Source organism: Chamaea fasciata, unplaced genomic scaffold (genome assembly GCF_029207755.1).
Source record: "Chamaea fasciata isolate MVZ Bird 193981 ecotype frontalis unplaced genomic scaffold, bChaFas1.0.hap1 SCAF_18, whole genome shotgun sequence".
In the NCBI taxonomy this organism is placed as follows: domain Eukaryota; kingdom Metazoa; phylum Chordata; class Aves; order Passeriformes; family Sylviidae; genus Chamaea; species Chamaea fasciata.
Window position 1 is genome coordinate 7,044,128 of NW_027094103.1, and position 21,676 is coordinate 7,065,803.

Here is a 21,676-nt window from a genome sequence, read left to right on the forward strand (position 1 = left end):
GAGGGGCCCCGCGGTTCTGCCGGCCCCGAGCCGCCGTCCGCGGCCCCGCCGGGCACAGCCAGGGCCCGGGCCCGGGCGCTCCGAGGCGGCGGCGGGGCCGCCGGGCCCGGGGAGAAGCGGCGGCTTTTCCAGACGGACCTTTCCGGCAGCGCACGGACGGGAGGAGGGACGCAGGGGGAGCGGCTCTCGGGCCGGGGCTGGGCCGCGGCTCTCTGAGGGGCGGGGATGTGGTCGGCTCCTCCGTCGGGACCCCGGGGCTGGCAGTGACTTGCAGAAATTAAAATTAAGTTCTGCATAAATTAAAAAAATTAAGTTTTTTTGGTGAAATTTCTTTGTGTCTGTGGTGCGCTCCTGGCAGTCTTCCGTGTCTGCATCATTCATGTTCCTGCATTAGCGTTGCCTTTTACAGGGTCTGAGTCAGGAGAGTCTAGTGACGTGTCCTGTAAATGTCACGTTTTCAGCCTTCCCCAAGGCCCTTTCCTCATGAATTGGTCCTTAGAGTTTTCAGCGTCTTTCTGGCGCCGCGCATCCCACAAGTCCTCAGGGATACTGGGAGCGGGTACGTCGGAGCACAAAATTCCATGATGAAAACTACTGCTAACGTCATATTGCCACCTTAAATATAATGGCCAGCTAAACAGTATCCGCTTTGCCAGGTACTCCTCTGTTATCAACCTTTCCAAATTATCCTTATTATGAACATGAATCCTCTGAGCTGTTTCTCCAGGAAGACGGGAGGCTGTTCCACAGGTCAGGAGGGTTGATAAACCGAAAAACCAGAAGATATTGTTTGTACTGCAAACCTGTTAACCGAGCTCCTGGATATTGCCAGCAACTGGGTGTTTTCTTGCAGACATTACACAGCCCTCTAGGCATTATTTGGAAGAGACCATTACTTTACAGACTAAGTCACGAAGAGGACTGTTCTCAAGGGCAAATGCATGGATGTAAGAGTCAGAGGTATGACCAGAGGTATCCAGAGAAAGTGTCTCTGGTTTCAGGGGACAGCTTCCTGCTGTTCTGCTGCTGGTATGAATGGGCAGTCCCAGCCTGGGGCTCAACACCAGTGTCAATTGAAGTTTGACCACCTTGGCTGCATGCATGTTTGGCACTGAGCTCATAAACCAGATCTGAATGTGTGAAGGGGAGCTGAGTGAAAAGAGAGAGAGGATCTGCTGAGATATGAAAGGAAACCCTGAGAACTGTGTGTGTGAATGAGTGCTTCCAATCTTCACTAGTGATGTTCACTGAATACTCTTCCACAGATGTCAAAAACAATATGGTGAGGAAGACTTGAATGCTTGATCTTCATTTGATCTGGTTTTGATTTTCTTTTAAGAATGTAAAAGCTTGGACTTTTGCCTCTTGCAGAGAACTCAAAACCTAAAAACAATAACTAACAGAACTCAATTGTTGAGTCACTCAAGCAGTTGTTCTCTTCAGTTGAAATATTTGTCTATGTTTGCTTCTTGACTTTGATGCCATCTCTCTAGAACAATGTAATGCTTGGGTAAAGCTCCAAAGTTTCTCTCTTTTACTTGCTGCTCTGCCACATAGCACCAAAGCCCCAGCTACAGGAATAGCCACTTGTTTGGAGACTCTTGCCCAAGCACGGCACAAAGCTGCAGCAGGCTTAACCAGGCTGCCTGAAAGAGAAGGAGAATCCTTCATACTGAAAGATGTCTATCATCAGTAATGTAATTTTTAGCACAACAGAGGAATGTTGTGGTAGTTGTTTAAAAAGCCAGAAAAAAAAAGTCAAACACTATCACAAATGAGGCCTTTAAGGGAAGGAATTCCTGTAAATTTGCAGGAGACAACTTGTGTAAGCTGCAATCTCTGTCTGCAGCAGTGACAGAGCCCATGGCTTATCCCAAAGCCTGTTCTTTTTGTAGAGCACTCTTTAATTCTTCAGGAAGAAAGATCAGAATGTACCACAACAAATTCTTTAGTAACTCACAGCGTGTGTGAGAACTGAACTAGTGAAAGAAGAGTCAGGTAGGAGGGAAAGGCTCCATACCCTGCAGGAGCAGAGGGTGGCACTCTCTGCACAGCACAAAGCCTATGCGTGGTGCTTTCAATTTACAGCTTTTATTGCTACAAACACGTTTTTCTAAATATTTCCTTAGGGAAGTTCTTGCTCTCTAACCACTGACAAAACAATGTTCCAATTCCCTGTGCTCACTGCATGTTTTTCTGCTTACATATTTCTATTATTTGGTGTCACTCAGTCTGCTAAAACTTCATCAAAAAAGAAACCTGTGCTAACCACATAAAAATAGCTCTATTACTGGCATATTACTGACAGATTACAATCAGACTCAGGCATCCGGCTTGCCTCTCACACCCACTGAGGAAAAAAAAATAGTTTTGTATTAAATACAGGCAATGGAACTGGAATGCAGGTGTTCAGTGACATGCTTTATTAACCATTGCCTTAATATTTAATTTATGTATTTTATTTACCCATAAATTTTATTTATGTATGTGAAACATTTTTGCAGCATTATACATAAGTAATTTTTAGCATGTCTGTTCTAGCATGGATATGTATTTAAAATGTTACTTTCCTGACTCATTTCTATAAACAGTGAAGACATGCAACTGTGGTATGTCTGATATAGCAACATAGCTCAGAATGGATTTAATCAACCTTTACTATAACTGAGAGAAGGCTGGGAAAGCATAAAAAGCCACGTTGTGTAACCATAAGGTTTGCAGATGGGAACTCTTGCGTACAGAGAATAAACCAAGATTTAAGGCCTTGTTACTGAAAGTATCTTGCCAAAGCTCTCCTCCCCTTTAAATCTGGATTCAGTTTGGTCACACCAGCTGTTTTGAAAAACAGAAACTGCTAAGAGCTGCGTTCATTTCTGTGGGACGTTCTACAATAGTCTCTCTGGGCAAGGAGAGTTACTTTTGGTATCAGGATGCCTTACATATTCCAGGAAATTAATTCAGAAAGTTCTCTTTCTATGTATCTCTGTGTGTGTGGTAGAGAGGGAGTTGATGGAAATTACTGGGTTTTAGTGGTTTCAAGCTTAGCTTAGCTTAGCTTTCCCACAATAAATGATTTTTGCTGCCAGTCTGGAAGAAAAGTTTCTAGTTATTTTTTTCCTGGAAATTACTTTCCCAGCCTGGAGCTACTGGTTAAGAAAGTGCTGCCATTACACACAAGTCCTATCCACTAACTTCATAAATGTCACTATTCTGCTGAAATTGGAGCTTGCTTAACATTTCAAGAGCTCTCAAAATGGCATAGTACAATAGGAAACACTGTCCTTGGAAGGACTTGCTAAAAGAGCATGAAAACGTCGAAGTTTTCAACAGGGAGTCCAACACAGAGAACAGGACATTTACTTTCCTAAAGATGTCTCAATGACTGTGGAAGAGGCTTGGCCTTCGTTCAGGGATATGCACAGTTGTTGCCCCTGTATCCTGACAGGTGGTGAGAATGGGCTACAACTCTGATGCTGAGTGGCAGCTCTGTGAGATGTGGGGCTGTAGGGAGGGTGAGACAGGGAATAAAGATTAGCAGGAAGCAAAGTGCCTTTTACCCTTCTGTCCTTTCTTGATCCTTCCAGTAAATCTATCTCCAGTCTCCCTCCAGCTGCCTAACAGGCAGCTGTGACACTGGGGGAAGACAGCTCACCTAGAAGAGGTTTGCAGGTACCACTTGCAAGCCTGACTTCATGGACATTACCTTCAGTGGGCAGTCAGACACCTTTTGGACTTAGTCTTCTATACTGCCTGGTTTGGGAAGTTGTTCCAGCCCACACAGAGTCCTCCTGCCTGCTCACGGAAGGAGATTGTAAATATAAAACATCCTCATTAAAAATATGGTTTGAAAGGGTCAACAATCTGAGCGGAAAATACTTTATGAGCAGACTACTGTACGTTTGATCCTTAATTCTAGATGATAAGTCATTGCTAAGCCACAGTGATCAAGTGTGGTGTAGACAGGTTCTGCTAGCAGAGGGATGCTGAGATAAGGGAACAAAGATGTACTGGCTGAGTTTGCAAGGCCAACAGCAGGGCAAACACAAACATGAGAAATCAGCATACAGTTGTGTCTGTGCTGCATGCCCAAGGTCTACAACTTGGAATGGCAGCATGGCCCACACAGCACCCTCTTTACCTCCAAAGGATTACAGGTCCCTGCACTTAGATGACCCTTGGAAAGGAATCCAAATAATAGGGATGTAAGATCCTTAAAAAGAGAGCTGCTAGACTTGGACTTGCTCTTTCTCTTTCATTTAGTTATTTTTATATTATTATTCCAGCAGTGTCCAAGGAAAGAAAAAAAAATCAGGTTTGAATACCCTTTTCTGCCAGCTAGTCCTTGACTTACATCCTCAACAACTGTGCATCAGCATAAGAAACCGGCAGATGGAATCTCTGCATTTACTTCTGTCACACTGAGCCTCGTGGAAAAAAAAGTAGGTTTCTTGTTCCAGGGATTTTTCAAAGCTTAACATACATTTATGGTGACATCGCCCTGAGATTTAACTGTGAGTGTAGAGAAAAGCAATGTGCCATAGTGCTATGCTACAGAGACCAGACTGCCCTTCAGGCAGAAGTGTTCTGCTCAGAAAAACCCTCTTGCCAAGGATGCCAAGTGTCCTGGGTTTTGTGTTTATTCATAACAGATAAAATGTAGTTATAAATTCTCTGATATATGCTTTTTCATCTGACAGGTAACTCAAAGAAATATTACCCAGGAGGAGCAAAATGTAAATTCAAACAGAAGCAGTCACAGTAAATAACTGACAAGGTCAGAGCCCAGGAACCCCCTTTACACAGAGTTTGCCCTGAAAAAAGAAGGGTAAAATACGAATTGGTCACACAAAGAATTATTTGCATCTTCTGCTTTCATTGCAAGAAGTACAAACAAGCAAATTAAGCTATTGAGACATTCCTTATGTGTCCTTCCATAGAAGGGCTACTCCTAATTTAGCATATGTAAATTTCCCAGAGAGGCAGCGTGGCCCCTGTGGGCAGTGAGCAGAGTCCTGTCCCTGAGCCTCCCTCAGCCTTAGGCTAATGATCTTGTTACTTTTTGGAAGTGTCCAATAAAGGCTAACAGGCAGCTTCATCTCACAAGCACTGCAAAGAGTAGCTGGAGATCTATTTCATTTCCTTGGTATCCAAGCATTATCTCCTACAGTCAGGACATCAAACCCATGGAGCAGGTGAATGGGCCTGAGTTCAACCTGAGCTCAGTGCCAGGATGCATTCAACACAAGACTGCATTTATGAAAAAAAAAAAAGTTTTCTTTGACACCAGCTCTGCAACTTCCTATTTATTATATGCACCCACTTGGACACCAGCTGAAGATATTATCCGTTTTTTCCCATTGATTAAGTTGTCATCTGACACTCACTGCAGGATGTGGTGTGACTCAATGGGAGTACAAGTGAGTATAAACCAGAAAGCTACATCAGAAACAAGGAGTGTCCCTTGCCCTCCCATCACCTTCAGAAAGGTTAAGTGACTGCTGTACCCTGACTGCTGGTTTCTGTGCAGCTCCTGTGCTTTGTGCTCCCCAGGATGCCCGTGAATATTCCTTTCTTGTCCTTTGCTTCGTGCTCAGATGAAGCCAGGGTGCTTTTAGCTGCTTGGAAAGACCCGAGCCCCTTTCCTGTTTCCCATTCCTCTGACCGCCCACTCCCCTGACTGGGCTCCAGGGTCTGGCAGGGGACTGGAGCAGCGGCCGGCTGCGCTGCCCAGGGCAGCCGCCCCTCTCAGTGCCAGCACCGCAGCCCCTCCATCTCCCACCGTCCCGCAGGGGAAACTTTTCCCGCAGGAGCCCGCTCCCGCCGCTGCTCGCAGGGGCTCAGCTGCCTCCAGCCCGGCGGTCCCCAAGCCCGCCGAGGATACCGCACCCCGGGGAGGGAGGCTCGGACCGGGATACCGCCGCTCCCCTCCAGCCCCCTCCAGCCCCCTCCGCTCCCGCGGCGCCTGTCCCGCTCCCCGCCGAGCTCCGCGCCGCAGGTGACCCCCCGGGGGAGGGCAGGGGCCGGGAGCGGCCGGGGGAGGGGGCGAGGGGCGGGGAGGCCGGGCTCGGGGGGTCGCTGTCAGCGGCGCCGCTCGGGGCACGGCTCGGCGCGGCAGCTCCGCTGGCTGTGCGCGGCACGGCTCGGCTCGGCACGGCTCGGCACGGCGCGCCATGCTCCGCAGCGGCCCCGGCGCGGGGCTCGTCCTGGCGGCGGCCGCGGCGCTCTGCCTCGGCGGGGCGGGAGCCAAGGTAACCCCCGGCACCGGCGGCACCGGCCCCCGCCCGCACCGGGCAGGGCAGCGCGGCAGCGGCGAGCCCGACGGGGAGGGGGTGCCCCGGGAGCCCCGCCGGGAGGAGGGGAGGCACCGGGAGTCCTGGGGCGAGGGGTGCAGCAGAGCTGTCGGCAGCCCGGGTGCGGGGTGCGCCGGTGCTGCCGGGACGAGGGATGCGCCGCGGACACCGGGAGGAGGGATGCAGCGGGGCGGCCGCGGCGGGGCGGCGGGTCCCTTCGGCCCCTGTCTCTCGGTGTTTGGGTGTAGGGCTGGCCGGGGACCCGCCTTGGGGTGCGAAAGGCACCGCGAGACGAGATGCTCCGGGACTCCGGATCGACCCCTCCGCTTCGGTACAGCCGGACCCGAAATCCGGTGAAAGCCCGATGACTACGGATTCCCAGCAGAAATGAGAACACTTGCCCAAAGGCATCCCTGCCACGGGCACAGCCTGGCTTGGGGAGCCCAACCCAAATACCTCGCGCTGTTTTACAGTCCCCAGGCTCGCTCTCCCCGCTCTTGTGCACCTCGGCTGTAGCAGGGAGAGCAGGTGAACTCTGCAAGTGACAGGTACAGCTCCCAGGGCAGGGATCCGGGCACAGCTGGGAGCGAGTGGACACGGGGAGCTGAGAGAGGCTGAGCACGGGCGGCACCCGAGGTGCGGTGGAAAGGCAGAGGAGGAAACACAGAGCACCTCACAACCAGGGGCAGCTGCAGAGCAGTCGCTCTGAGCTTTGGGAAGGATGAGCAGTCCTAGTCCCGATGAAGGGAGTGGGACTTTTCCTATGGACCCTGACAGAACCAAGGTTTGACACTTCTAATAGCGATTCTCAATTCCATAAAACATGAGCCACTAGAGTATAAGAAAATATTTTTCCATACATTTATGTCTTGTTGCATATATATTCATATATAAAGAAAAAAAAAAGGTGTAGGGTTGCTTTCTCTAGTGGCAAACAGCCTTATAATTCTGCCTGATAAATTCCCTGCCACAGCACATGAACACACAGCAGTGACTGTGGTTGAAATGAAGATGTTTTATCTCACTTTGGTATCCTAGTGAAGATAGCTACAGTGAGAACTTAATTAAGCCACATTTCTGGCCCTGAAATGCTAACTTTACCAAGATCTGAGGAATTGTATGCTTGTGGGGCTTTGTATTTTGTTTCTCTTTCAAGTCAGGATTGCATTGCAGAATGCAAGCTTACCCTCATCCAGTTGCATACCTCTCTTATTAAACTACATAACTTGCTTGCTTCCCTGAATTATTGCATCCTTCCTGTGCTGTTTCTCTTCTGCCTTTGCCTGTACAGTCATGAGGAGCAAGTACTGGCTGTGTGCTGTGCATTTGGGGGTGAAAGGCAATGGTGGGACTCTGAATACATCAGCAAACTCTCTAATTTTTGCTAATTTTTTCTCTAATATATCCTAGTCAACTTCTATTGTTCTCTAACTCTGAAATCAAGAGTATTTGATTTCACGCCAGGTAGTAACTAAACTAGAGTATTGACCAACAGCACTACAGAAAAGAAACTGCCTCCTTAATGAAGAAGCAGCAGTCTCCTGCCTGCTTTCCCCGACTTGACTTCTTGCTGTGTCAATTATTCTTTTGATCACATTGTTCATAGGCTCTTAACATACTGGACAATTTCTTTTGCAGAATGAAAACCATTTTCTATTGCTTATCTTCCTAAATGTGACTCTGTGTCCAAACAGACGTATGTGTACATCTCTTGCTCCCTGTTTTTATTATTTCGTGGAGTAAGTTGCACTTGCTCTTCACTCATCAAGGACTGCACTGTGCTGCGTAGGCGTCACTATTTTTATCTTTTTTGGCTACACTGATAGTGTTGCTATGCTAGTAAAGAAATATACATCCCACTCTAACTTAGTGGTTCAAATGCAGTTCAATTTATCAGCTGAAAAAAGGTATTCAACGATTTATAAGAAATTATTTGTCTTCTGGCTTAGAGAAAACAATGTAAAAACATAACAGAAACTCCCTTGGCAGGGGCAAAGTCTGCATGAGGTACAGGAAACTGAATCGTTCTTTTCATCCAGGAAGGTGGTCTCTGCCAGTGAGAGCTGAGAAAATTTGTGATGCTTTGAGGTAGTGTGGATGTTTGCAACATGTTTTGTGGCAAAGTAGAGCTCTCTCTGGAATCCTTCACCGAGTACTACCGCAATTTAAAAATAGGAGTTAGAGCAAATGAAAGAAAATTTGGAGATAAGGTGCATGATGTTTCCTTCTGTGTGTCTGTATCAAATGGAACAAGATGTGCAGATAAGCAGCTTGTTTATCCTGAAGGAAGAATGTAAGCCTGATGAAAGAGTAACACAGTCAAAATTATGTCTCTGTATGTCCATTAAATATTATCTGTTTAATCAAATCCCTGTGGAGGAGTTCTCTATGCCAGTGCCATCCTTCATCTGGTATTCCTCTGTTCACTTGCTGGCTTAAAGAAAAAATCAAGCCCTTCTTGTTCTGTTTAAGAGAAGAAATCTTAGCAGTCCTAGAGTCTCTAGTGAAAGTCTTAGTGCTTTACCCAGCAAGAACTATGGCAAAATTCCTGCTGGTTAGAGGGAGAGCAGGATCCTTCCCAAGATCAGTGAAAGATTAAAAAAAATCAACTACTAAAATATGCACCTCAATTAGCAAAGAATGTGGCCTGATTAGTAAAGTGTATGAAATTTCAGCTATTAAATTCTACAGCCCTGATCAACAAAGCACGCTGCACAGTTGGCAATGTATCCAGAATCTCAACTCCTACCAGATCAACCAAGCATGCAGCTGAATCAGTAAATTATGCAACTGGAGCAGCAAAATATGCACTTCTGATTGGGGCGGGAGGGAAGGGAAGGTCTCAAATGTTTTAAATTGGTACACAATAGGTCTGTCAGCATCTGTCTTGAGAAAAGTAGAGGAAAAATATGTAACTTTTACTAAGTCTTTCTGGACCATTTCTGGACTGGAAAAGTATGTCCCTCCAATAGCTCAGTGTTTGTTAGCAGCAGTCCCATTCTTCACCAGATGTACTGCACATCTGGTTCCAATCCCAGCAGCTGCCAGGTGTGGGGGTTATTTCAGTAACACTTTAATGGGATTTTTAGATCCAGGTAGCTTTTGCTTTATTCTTCATTGTAAAGCACTGGGTATGCACACCAGGCTGTATTTCTGTCTCAAGAGATGAAGCCAGTCAAGACAAATAAGGCACCTTCAAAGAACCTGAAAGTTTTGTTGGCAGTGAACTTAATATCTATTAATCTCTTCACTATTTGTGAAAGTACTTTGTGCTTGAGGAGCAGAGAAATGATAGGTCTCTTCTGTTTTCTTTGTATCTTGATTAATTGCCATAACTGCATCCTATTGTGTTTACAATGTATCTTGGCAGATCAGATGTTTACTGTGCAGAGAGTTTGGATGTTTGGCCAATTTGGGGAGCAGCTATATTCGTATATTCTGAAGCAGTAGAGCTGTTTCTCCCTAGCTTCTGTATATGTGCTTTAAAAATCCAGTCACAGTAGCTGGTTCTGAACTTCAGAAGCTGTTTTTTTCTTTAAATTATTGTTTTTGCTTTATACAGAAGACCTGCAGGTTGTACTGTTTTAATAAAGATGCAGTTTCAGGGTTTCTATAAACTACTTTTTTTTTTTTTAATGTCTGGAAGTAAACTGTACTAAACTGCCTGGGCTCAAAGAAGATGTGAGAATTGCTTTGTTTTATTGCACTGTTCACTTTAGTACCCAGGAGCCTGAAACATTATTTGAGTCTAAAAATTATCTGGACTTTTTTGTTGTTGTTTTGGTTCATTTTTTTCTGGTTTTGGTTTGGTTTTTCTTTTGTTGTTTTTGTTGTTGTTGTTGTTTTGTTGGGGTTTTTAATCCACTAAATTTGATTCATAAAGCTGGCTTGCATTGAACTTCTTATTTACCAAATTTCTGCCTCATTTCCAAGTCAGTTCAATGAATGATCCTATTTAGTTCTTTTTCCTGTTTAAAATATTTCCTACTGAGTCCAGAGCAGTGCCCTTAAAACATAATTGATTTGGGTCATTGAACTCTTATTTTTCATGCATGTTAGTTTACATCCCGCCACTGACTGGTATTTAAATTAGAAAATTGCAGGCGAATTTCTTCTAGAGGCTAAAGTTCACGTGGAGTCTCTGGCAAAATAAGATCCTGGAGTACATATCCCTGGAACTGGGCAATGATTTGTAACTCTTTTTTTAATTCTGTCTGGCCAGAGTGTTATAAATCTGGCGCTCCCTTGTTAGCTTCACGCTAAGCAGCAATAATGTCCGCAGTGTTTTAGTCCTGATAATTCTAATTACGGAAGCACTGAGGAAGCTGAGAGCTGAGAAGATGGACAAGGCTGGCCTCAGGTCCTGCACAGCACAGGGGATTCTCTCTTCGTAGAGCTGAGCCATAGTTCTCTCATTTGCCAAGGCCAGCAGTGGAAGCAGCAGCCAAGGTAAGAGAAAAAAGCCAGTGGCAGAAGATTTCTGGAATTAAGTGGGTAATCTTTGTGCAAAAGGAGATAAAAGCTATAGACAGAGATACCAACCATCCTTGGGGTGAAAAAGCTGAAAGAACTTTTTTTCTTTACTATCTAAGGGGTTGGAGCAAACAATCCTGTTGCACTGGTTTGCAAAGACCCAGCAAACAAACTTTCCTGTGGTAACCAATAATTACTATTCTTTTCTCTGCTTTTTTGTGTGACAGAGCAGGAATGGTGGTAAAATATTCAGATCTCTTTCTTCTTAAAAAAAAAAACAAACTCATGGCTTATTTTGTACCAAAGAGTGGCTACCCTGCAGTAGTGTAGCTAGAGCAGGTCTGCTAAAGCAGCTCTTCCCATTACACACTGTCCTTAGTATGCACTGAAATCCCAGATCTATAAATGATAAATATTCAGCCTGGTGTTTAGGTACTTGCTTGAGTATGGGAAGTACTAAATAGAAAAGTCATCCTCTTCTACAAATTCGTGGCAGGAGAAGGGTAGAATAGGGACAGGGCGCTGTAGGGACTTGCATTAATATGTGTAACAGTTTTCCAGGAGCAGGGAGAAGCCTGACTGTCAGCCTTGGTTTTCAAACTCAGTGTAAGAACATTATCATTCCTCTTACAAGCTCTCAGCAGCAAATGGCCCCATGGTTCATTTTGAATATCCTCACCCACGTCATTGCCAATGGAAAGGCGGTTCCAATTTTGAGAGGAGCAAAGGCTAATTTGCCTGTATTTCCTCTCTTGAGTTCTTGAAGCACTACTGGAGCTCACCGAAGTCATCTGAGACTTCAGGAGGATTTAAATCAGGTTATAAGTACTGCTGGCTTGGATTAGTAATGATGTGCATCGAGGACAACATCTGTATTTGGGTTTGGGTGGAGCCCTTTCATGGTAGAAGAGTTGGTAATACTTTTAGAGTACCTTTCATCAGAGGATTTCAGAGTTTCACAAATATCTAATTACAGAAACTATTAAACCATGTGAAATCCTTGGTCCTGGGGGAGTACAGGCAGTACCATTATGCTTCAATAGAAAGCAGGGGTGGGTGGTGTTCAAAGTGGCAAAACAAAAGCGAATTTTTCGCATGCAAGCCATAACCTGCTTCACTATCTCATTTTCATCCTGTGTTTTACTCCTCTCATTTCTTTATATTAGCAGCCAGGTTTCAACACCAAATGAGCTAAACAAAATGGGCTGCCACAAGCCTCCATTCAGAACTGCTGTCAGCTCTTGGGAAGGGATTTTGGAAGTTCATCGATCTCTTAGTGATCTGTTTTCATAGTATTTGTATTTCTTTGTATATTTTGTGTATTTCTTTATTCTTTAAGGTGTAGCAGGACTTAGCTAGGGTCAGGTGCCAAGGAGGCCAATAATGACAGCTTCCTGGGTACAGGAGCTCTGGGACGACATGTCTCTGAAAGTCCAGCATGAACCAAATCCCAGAAGGTTGGTCACTCAGCCTTTCCAAGGACAGTGTGCCTGCTCTGTACTGTACTTAATTTGGGATTAGCCACAGGAGGTCTAATCCATTTATTCTACTTTAATCCAGCTCTCTCCTGGTCTTGGTTAGTAAATATTCCACTGTTTTGAGAGACTGAGTTTTTATTAAAGGCATTTTTTTGACTGAAAACATGGAGCCTTTACTGGTAGTACTGAGGCTCAAAGCCCAGGCTGCCCATGTCCTTGACTTCCTCCTGTGCTCCAGATCTGCATGGGTGGGCACTTCAGGTAAATCCGAGACCTCACTATTTGAATACAAGGGCCCCAAGGAGTTGCTCATCAAGACTAACTTTGAATGCGAGCTTAGCAGGCTGAGCACTTTGATTTGCCTCTAAAATCAACAGTAACTTATTCCAGGTTTCCTGGTTGAAACTTGAATGGGGAAGAAGAAAGGATGTCTGCAAAGCAGATTTATTTAGGAAAACAAACTGCTCACTGGTTGGGACCCTGTAACAACAAACCCAGGCTTAGTTTTTCCTCTGTCTGCAGTATCTGTGATACTTTTTTTTCAGCTTTCTCCCAACCCTCCCTGCTGTGCCCTCATGGTCTCTTCTTATGTGTAAGCAATAAAGTAAATTTACAAGCATCCTGCTCTCTGAAATCCTGGCAAAAAAAGAGTCTTGGAAATTTCCCTTTCCAGAGTGCACAAGAGGAGACTAATCCTGGGAGAACAAGGTGGAGAGAAGTGCTGCTGTTTGTGTCCCAGGCAAAACTAAGGATGAGCACTCGGACCATAGCAGACCCCTGGATGCTCCTGCTGCAGCAACGGCTCACGTGGAAAAAAGATTGTGTGAAAGGGAGAGCGTTTTTCTTTGCTTGCATTTTAAATTTCACTACCCATGTTTTCTGCATAAGCCCTTCCACCTGCTAGTGACATTTATTGACACAACAACCTGATTCCCAAAAGGCTGGGATAACAGCTCTGCAGCAAGGTAATGGTGACACAGAATATTTGCAGGTTTTGCATTCGCATATGGAATGTTTCTTTCTCCATATGTTTGTACAATAGACTTCCAGCATGTGAAACATCTGAAGTGTCTGAATGAAACAATAGGGTCACGTAGCTGGAAGTCCAAGCACAAACAGCTCTTCTTTTGCCAGGTCAGTTTACACGTATATATGTGTGGGGGTTTTGCTTTTAAAAATCCAAGTTTATTTCTCAGGAAGTGGCCAGCAAATTTTGCATGGGATTGCCTTTCAATTCTTCTTTTTCCTGTTTCTTGTCCTTTCAAAATGAAACAAAGCAGTTTGGGGCACCTAAGGTGCATATGGATTTCATTATTTAAATCTCCCCCACGTATTTGGGAGGTGATATATTTGAAGTTAATTTGGGAACATTAGTTTTACAGCTTCCTATGGATATACATAACTTGTTCAGTGGACTTTTATACTGAACTCCACAAGTAAACCTTTACTGCAGGACTGTAGCTTTTGTTTTGTTATATACTCCATCTGGTTACCAAGCAGTAGAAAACAATCTGACCATATTTTCTACTCTTTAATTTGAGCTGCTTTAAACTGCTCAATTTATTGAAAATTAAAACCAGATTGATCTTCTGGAAATTGCCCCATCAACCCTGTCAGTTCCCACCACCCCTATCGTTTACTGTTAATTTTTCTATGGTGTGTTGTGTACACTTTGTTAATGAGAACTTGCTCCAGTAGAGAATAGACCTATGTGACCTATTAAAGCCCTGAAGCAAATGGCCATGGCATCTTGAACTCTTCATTACACTGCCTTACTTTTATTTACCATGGTCCCATCATATTCAGGATTATTTGCCTGAGGAGACACTCTAAATGATGCCTTTGTTTCTCTTTCTAAGGCTTTACATTTTTTTGTATGTTTGAATGAGGGTATTTTCTGAAAAAGGAACCCAACAAACTAGAACATGGAGAGCAGCTTTGTATAGATGAAGGATCTTATTTGATAGGGCATCTTGCATCTTTGTTGGAGAATCTCTATTTGTCTGCGGAGTGTCCAGTCACAAGAGTTTGCTTTCCCACCCCCCCCCGCAAGGATTAGTCTGAAAGGTCCACAAGAAAAGGCTGAGAATTCCAGCACTCCCTGGTGGATGTTATGTTAGATGTGTTGTATGCTTCCTTGGGCATAAAAGCTGATGTTGTGATGAAAGGGGAAAGCCAATGTTCAGACTGCTCTCGTAGGGACCTAGATCACATTTGTTGCGTGAGCATAGCACAATAAATTTATGAGACAGTTATGGGGGGTTTCTGCTTAAAATAGTTCTGCTTTATGGGTGTAATGGTTATAGTCCCCAAGGGAACACTGCCTAGTCAAGTGGGTCTTTCCAAGCACTGGATTTGCATATTTTAAATAGATTTTTCAAATCATTTGACAGAAAAACAATCTGGCTTTTGTCTCTTTCAGACTGATATGAGAAGAAGGAAATTAATATTGTAATGTGCGGCTGCAGTCAAGATAGAGAAGAGTTCAGGATAAGACCTGGCACTTAGTTTCTAAGTAAAAGCACCTGGATGTAAATGAAATTAAAGAAAAAATGTCCCGTGCATTGGCCTAAGTCTCTTCCAGAGCATCTCTATCTGTATTTCACATTCTACCAACATTTTATTCACTTCATAAGCGTGTCTGCACCTTAATATGCAACAACTATTGAGTAATCAGTGAATGCTAGGATTACTCCTGTAACCATAACTTCAATCTGGGAATCTGACAGGTAGCAAATGTACCCATGAGCTGCCAAGCCCAGAGGAAAACTATTCATCATAAGCATTTCTAGCTCTAAAAATATAGATCATAGCTGTAACTTGTAAGGGATCCTGTAGGTGAATCCAAATCCATCCTAATTAGAGAATTGAAAGGGGAGACTAAAACTTCTGTCTATTTGTGATGTGGTGGAAGAGAACAAGAATTCTTTTCAGTTCTGAGTTCAGTGCTGAGTTCAGTTCAGTTCTGAGACTTCACCTCTGAGCCCTTATGTGGCTGAGTTAGCAATGAGCCTCCTGCAGTTCCACCTTTGCTGAGAGGCGTACATATTCTTCCAGAGGGCTTTTAAGACCATCTCTGACTATTGCTCTGAATTTCCCTCTGTAGGAAACACCTCTGGCTTCTGCCTGCAGAGGGAAATGAGTCAAATTAGCCAGCAAAGTCTTGCACCCAGAGCTGGGTGTTCTTCATCTGATATAGGAATCTTGCATCAGGTACTCAAAAAGGTCTGTGTCTGCTGCAGAAAAATCTGCCCACTGTACATAACGACGGTGTAGGTTGGCATCTCTGGCCTAATGAGGATAATGAGGATGAACTGGTTTTCCTTCTCACCAGAACCTCCCAAAAGCAGCAGAGCATTCGGCTGCCTTTGCTCCACGTGCTCCGAAGGCAAGCACGAAATGTCAATGTATGCTCAGCTTGCATATACTGCTGATCATGCTATGGAAAGCTGGGCGGTTCCATGGGTGATTGTTCAGAAAACAGCCCCTGCTTGTGTCCCCGGGAACAAGCATTTTTTTGTTGTTTGGGAACAAGCATCTCTGGAGTTAAATGAGGAGGGCTGTTGTTCTCCACAGAGGCTGGAGTGCTTCGCTGTGCCTGGTGGTTGTCGGAGTGCCCGTGTTTGTTTTTTCGTGATTTTCCTTTTCCCCACCTCCTGTTCTGAGCGAGGATCAAGCAGGAGGGCTGGTGACCTCATGGTGCAGTTATGCAATCTGCCAGAGCCAGGTATCAAAACACACTGCAGCTGTGGAGCTGGGACCTCGCTGTGGCTGGGGGCCCTGGCCTCCTGGCTCTAATGAGATCACTGACCTTCTCCTGCCACTTCTTCTGCAGCTGCTTTGATTCCCAGGGGTTTGTTGTGGCCATGCCTGCCTAACGGTTTGGAAAGCTGCCACAGGGAATGCTGCATCCAGGCAGGCTCTGGGAGCTGGCCCTGGAGACCTAGAGCAGGTGAGGGTGCCCCAAGCCCTGCCAGTCTCTTTCTGTCCCAGCAGAGCTTATTTGCCTCCATCCAAGGGTATGCAAACATTCCCATCCTCCCTGATTATTCTTTTTTCCATAGCAAGGAGAAGGTTGCCTGTTCTCCAGTGAAATAAAGCAGTGCCTTCCTTTGTGATGCTTGGGCTGCAGCAGAGTCACATATGGGAAGAATAAGAGAGAATAGCATGTCTGCAGTCTGAGGCATGTTTGGGCCTCCAAGTCCTCAAGTCTCATTCAGACTTTGCATTCTTTGCTCTAATTGCTGAACTGCATTCCTGCTTCCCTCCCCTACTCTTCCATCAGTATTTTTGTTTTCCTTGTCTCCTGTAGTAAGAGGCTTTCACAGCCTCCTTTCCTTCCTACTGCATATTTGTTCTCTTCAAATGTCCTGCAAATTATTAAAAACAATAGAAAACTTAGAGATAAATGTGAAAATGGGGCCCTGATGTGTGCCAAGAAGGAATACAAGACAAGTCAGTTTCCTGAAAGTGAGATTTGCAGAGTGGAAATGTCACATCCATAATCACTTTCATGTGGTGGAACTGCTGCTGCCCACCACTAAAATAACAGAGCATCTGTTGAAAAATGTGGGTTTGGTTTTGCTTAAATCCAGCAGGTTGCACTCACTTCAAGAAGTATTAGGTCCTCGTTTAAAAACATGAGTGCAATTGCTCTGGTACCATAAATGTATTAAAAACAAATGGATGCTCAGCCCAGCTTGAGTCCCACACTGAACCCCATTCAGAACTTTTTTGAGTGAATTGGCTCAGGGAGCAAGGAGAGCATACACGTGTGCAGAAAGTGGGTTTGTGTTGGGACAGGGAAATTGGGAGGGCAAGGGAGACCCCTCAGCAAGCAGGGTACTCTCACCATTAATGGGAACTCTTTTGGAGATCAGCTGAAAAAATAGTTACAAATAAAGACTAAAAAAAGATGGGAAGCTAATAACTAAGCAAAGCATCAGCAAATTTTGTTGCACTCTGTCTGATCTGCTTCTGCTAACTGCTACTTTCAGTCATCCAGACTGAAGAGTTGCCCTAATATGGGGTGAGAGTCTTCTTTTGCTGTTGCCTCATGCTTCAAACAGCAAAGGCAGTTTGGCAGAGAGGGAAGTGGTGATTCCAAGGCATTTCTAGGAATTCTTGTACTGCCAGGTGGAAAAAATAGGTTAGATGTGCTGCAGCTGTATCTAGTTCACTCTAATGGAAGAAAATCAACCCTGCATGCAAAGATAAGCTGAAAATGCAAAATTAAATAGAGCACCAATTTTCCAAAGTCTCTGATTAATTTTGTCCTCTGCTTGGAAAAAGTCCTCCCAGCTTTGGTCTCTAGATCAGTCAGCTAGTGGAGGAAATGTGGTCACTTCTTAAACCAACAGACTGGAGTTTTCTATCTCATTCTTGGGATAGTCTTTCCTCAGATCCTGTATTTGATGAGCATCCAAAAAAGCTCAGACTTCCCTAGCTTGGAAATACTGTGAGAGGAGAGCTTGGGGCTTTTGCTGGCAACCACAAGAATCGTATTTCTGGTAGCTTTGCAGCAAGTTCCAGCCATCTCAGCAAGTAAAGACTTGTCTTTATTTTGTTTTTCCCCTGTAAGCTGGGATTGTGGAATGACAACTTTCCCTTTTTCCTTCTCATTTCCTTTTTAAAACCCCAAGTTTAGCATTTTCTTTCTGCTCTGGCTGAATGTTTGGGCCACTTCATATTTCATCCCAGGTGTCTGGCTCTGTTCAAATGTCCTCAGGAGTCCGAGTGATCTTTCACTTGGAATGAACTTCCTATGTTTGGAGGGGAAAAGGGGAAAGTAGCTGGGATGCCATACCTCCCCCTCTCTGTTTGGAGCAAAGATGTTGGTGTAGCCAGAGTTTTAAAGAGGTCCCTTGGGCAGAATAAATGTGAAGGAGCTGGTGAAGGAGCCTTGAAGTGTTTCCAGCTCTTTGAAAGGAACACACGTGTGTGTGCATGTGTGCACATAAGATGTTTTTAATTTTGGAGGGGTGAGTGATCCCAAATAAAGCTTGCTGGATTTTCATCCCACTGATACTATGTTGAGCTCAGATGGCTAAATTTAATCATCCATGCTAAACAATCTTGGATCCTAAGACTGCATCCATCTCTGTGCAGAAACTATTTGCTTACCCCTGTGGCTTCTGTTGAATCAGCTGTAAGCTGACAAGATAAGGCTTCTGTGGAATGCCCATAGACTGTCCTGTTCTGGCACTAGGCAGCTGCAGTGGATTTTGATTTTTTAAATTAAGCAAAAAAATCTACCTGTAGAGGAGTTCTTTCTTTTCTACTCTTAGAAGTGTTTTAAGTAGTGGGGCCATTTTACAGGAAGGGACAAAACATAAACTAACCCTCTGATTCAAGTCATGGGATCATAACCAGGTATTCTCACTTCAGAATGATTTTTTAAAGGTCCTAAGGTCTGCATGAAAAGCTTCTATCCTCACCTCCACTAATTACTCCATATTAGTTTTTTCTTGTACAGTCTTCAAGTAAAGACCAAAAAGCCCTTTTACTTGGATAAGGAGTTGACAGGCATCTCTGCTTGAGAAGACTAATAAATGCAGCACTTCTCAAATGTTCAGTCAGTTTGAAATATAGTGGATTATTCCTACGCTTGTTTCTAAAAAGATGTGGAAATGACATTTTTAAATCTGCTTGAAACTCGAAATACATATGAGAAATGCACAGAAGTTGAGATGTCCATAAAGAATTAATGAGGGCAAAGTGTGTTATGAACTTTGCACATCATTTCCTTGCAAGCCTGCAGCTGGGTGTCTCTATTAGGTGTGTGGCTTGGCCCCTGAGGATGTCATGGAAATGCAGTGGCTCAGCTCAGCTCTGTGTCTCCAGTTTCCTCTGCTGAGTTTTCACTCTGACTCTGGGTATGCACAACAAGAACTTGCTATTTCTTGGGTATTTTGTAAAAGAAAACAAGCTACGTTGGACAAGTCCCAAGCCAGAGAATCTGAGATCGTGCTCACAGAGGAATATCAAACATCAAGACAGGATGTCCTCCTTCCCATTCTTTGAAATAAATACATTTTAAAAATAAACAGTCTTTGGGATGCAAGTGGGATGATGTCCTCTAGGATGTTGCAACCAGCAGCTTCTCATAACCAGCATTAATATGAATGAAGAAAAAGAGGCAAAATCTAAGAACACAAATGGGCTGAGGATTTCCCTGCCCAGGGCCTTGCATCACTTTGTTTCCACTTCTCTTCAGCAGGGCTTATATCGTTACAAGCTGAGCCACATGGTCGTGTCACCTTCTCTTCCCAGCTACATGTCACAGCATCCTCCCTCGTTCCCTCTGGGTTCCCAGCATCATCTCAGGCCAGCAGCACTTCTCTCCTGGAGGCAGGACAGAGAAGCTTGAGAAACCAAGCCATGCCTGCTCCCCGTGGTCCAGGCAGAGGCTGGCACCCATCACTGAAGAGGCTGTGGGCCAGCTAGAGGCTGCCACAACCTGCCATTCATGGCTTTTTGCAAGATCCCTGCGGGTTTTGAGCATGGGGTTGCTCTGAGCTGCTGCAAGAACTTGTCCTGTCCTGGCAAAGTGAGGAGCTTGCTTCTGAGCATGCCTCTGGTTCAGCTCCAGCCTGGTGCCTTCTTTGGGAGTAATTGTGACTAAAGGGTGATAATTATATTATTATATTAAATTAATCTTGTAGAGAGTGGGATTCCCTTAGAACGTGTTGATTCCCTGACAGTGATCCTACGGGAAGAATGCTGAGGCTCCAGGCCTACATTTGTAGGTGTTGTGTGAGTGGAGAGCAGAATTAAGAGTTTTATTACTCAGATGATGATAACTACTCTTCCCAGTACATATTCTTGGGTGGGCCTTATGGTAAAATCCCATCTGGCCAAAACAATAATTTTCTCCTTTTTATGCATGGGAATTCTGCTTGCCATCCGTGCCTCCTGCTTCTCAAGAGCTCTTTGATGTACAGAATCCAGTTTGAAGCAATAACACACCAGCTTTATGCCTGTATAATACAGCATGGGCTTCTTTTTCTTTGGGAGCTGGTGCTCCTCAGGAAGCAGCTGCTGGTGAGATTCCTGAACAATGTCCTGCAGTCACTTCTGACCACATCTGTTCCAACCCAGCACAGCTTTATGTGTAAGAAAAAACTCCCTACAACTGCATCACACATGGGTTTGCTTTAGATGTGCTCCTCAGAGGGCAGCTGAGCATTCTCAGCGCCATCAGAGCACCACTTCCACAATCACCTTTGAGGGACAAGCACAAGGTCCTCCTTGTACTCCTTAGCCCTGTGTTTCCTGGTGCAGAGGCCTCATAACTCCTTACACATGTGTATCTTAAATAGCTCAAAGCTGATGTCAATATTAACTTCTCAGTCCAAACACCAGCACAGGAGGAGGTAAGTACATGACAATGGGGCATTTTTTTAGTAATGGCACAAGATTTAAGCTTTTGAGTGGGCTGTGTAGTGTGGAAGGGGAAAATGCGACATCTCGGCATGTTCTGAAATAGCCAGCCATTGTGTCTATGGCCAAGCAGCAATAGCTGAGATTTGAGTTACTTCTAAACATACTAAATGCAATTCCCCAGTTACCCCAATACAGAAAGCAGATAGAATTTGTCTGACCACGATGGACTCGAGATTCATTTCCACACAGCTGCTGGAAACATTTGGAACCTCTGGCCAGAGAGGAAAGTACTGAAAAGCAGACAAACAGGACTGGTAATCTGGTTCTCCCTGCTCATAATTCACCTAATTCATAATTGGTGTGTGCATATATCAAGTGTTGTTTTTAAAAAGACAAGAACCTATCATTTGGAAAGATTAAAAATGGGCCAATTTTTTTTGCATGCATCTATCAAAAGCCCACAAGTCTATAGCTTGCTGCAGAAGGGAACATCTGTGTCTAATTGGCAAAACTCAGGGTTCATAATGGGTGATCCAAACGAACAAAACCATTTTGTCATTCATTCAGTTGGGGATTATAAACTAATCAGAAATCCTTCCCCCTCCCCTTCCCTCAGATCTGTCTTGCATTTCCTGTCCCTTGTGGGGTTTTTTTCCCTGATCGCAGAGCAAGTCTTGAATCTTTTTGGTCTCACAAGCCACAATAAATGAACAATTCTCCTGCTGCCATGACCTTTCAGCCATATTTCTGGAATTCACACATTGCATTTCCCCCTCTGCCCAGGTTTGGGGGTGCAGGGCAGCTCTTGGGGTTTTTATTGTAGCCAGCTGGTGGCTCAAGAGGCACCTTGCATCTGAGACTCCTTGGACGTGCACAGAATGTGCAAGATATTCCTCCTTTAATGCTGACAGTTTGACAGATCTGAGTGAAAGTGAAGGCAGGGAAGGGAGTTTATCCTGAGAGCAGGGGCGAGGGATTTGGGGGGGATGTGCTTCCCCATTCAGCACTCTGGCGATGAATCCCACAGGCCCCGCTGATCCGGTGGCCACA

At 44.7% G+C, this 21,676-nt stretch overlaps 1 protein-coding gene across 1 annotated transcript in view; it reads left to right on the forward strand.

The window, feature by feature from the left end:
• The first annotated feature begins 6,170 nt into the window (after positions 1 to 6,170).
• LOC136298937 (uncharacterized) overlaps positions 6,171 to 21,676 on the forward strand; it is a 33,206-nt gene continuing 17,700 nt past the window's right edge. Inside the window, exon 1 of the mRNA XM_066200097.1 lies at positions 6,171 to 6,248. Within this exon, the coding sequence (XP_066056194.1) occupies positions 6,171 to 6,248 (78 nt within the window). The remainder of the gene's footprint in view (positions 6,249 to 21,676) is intronic.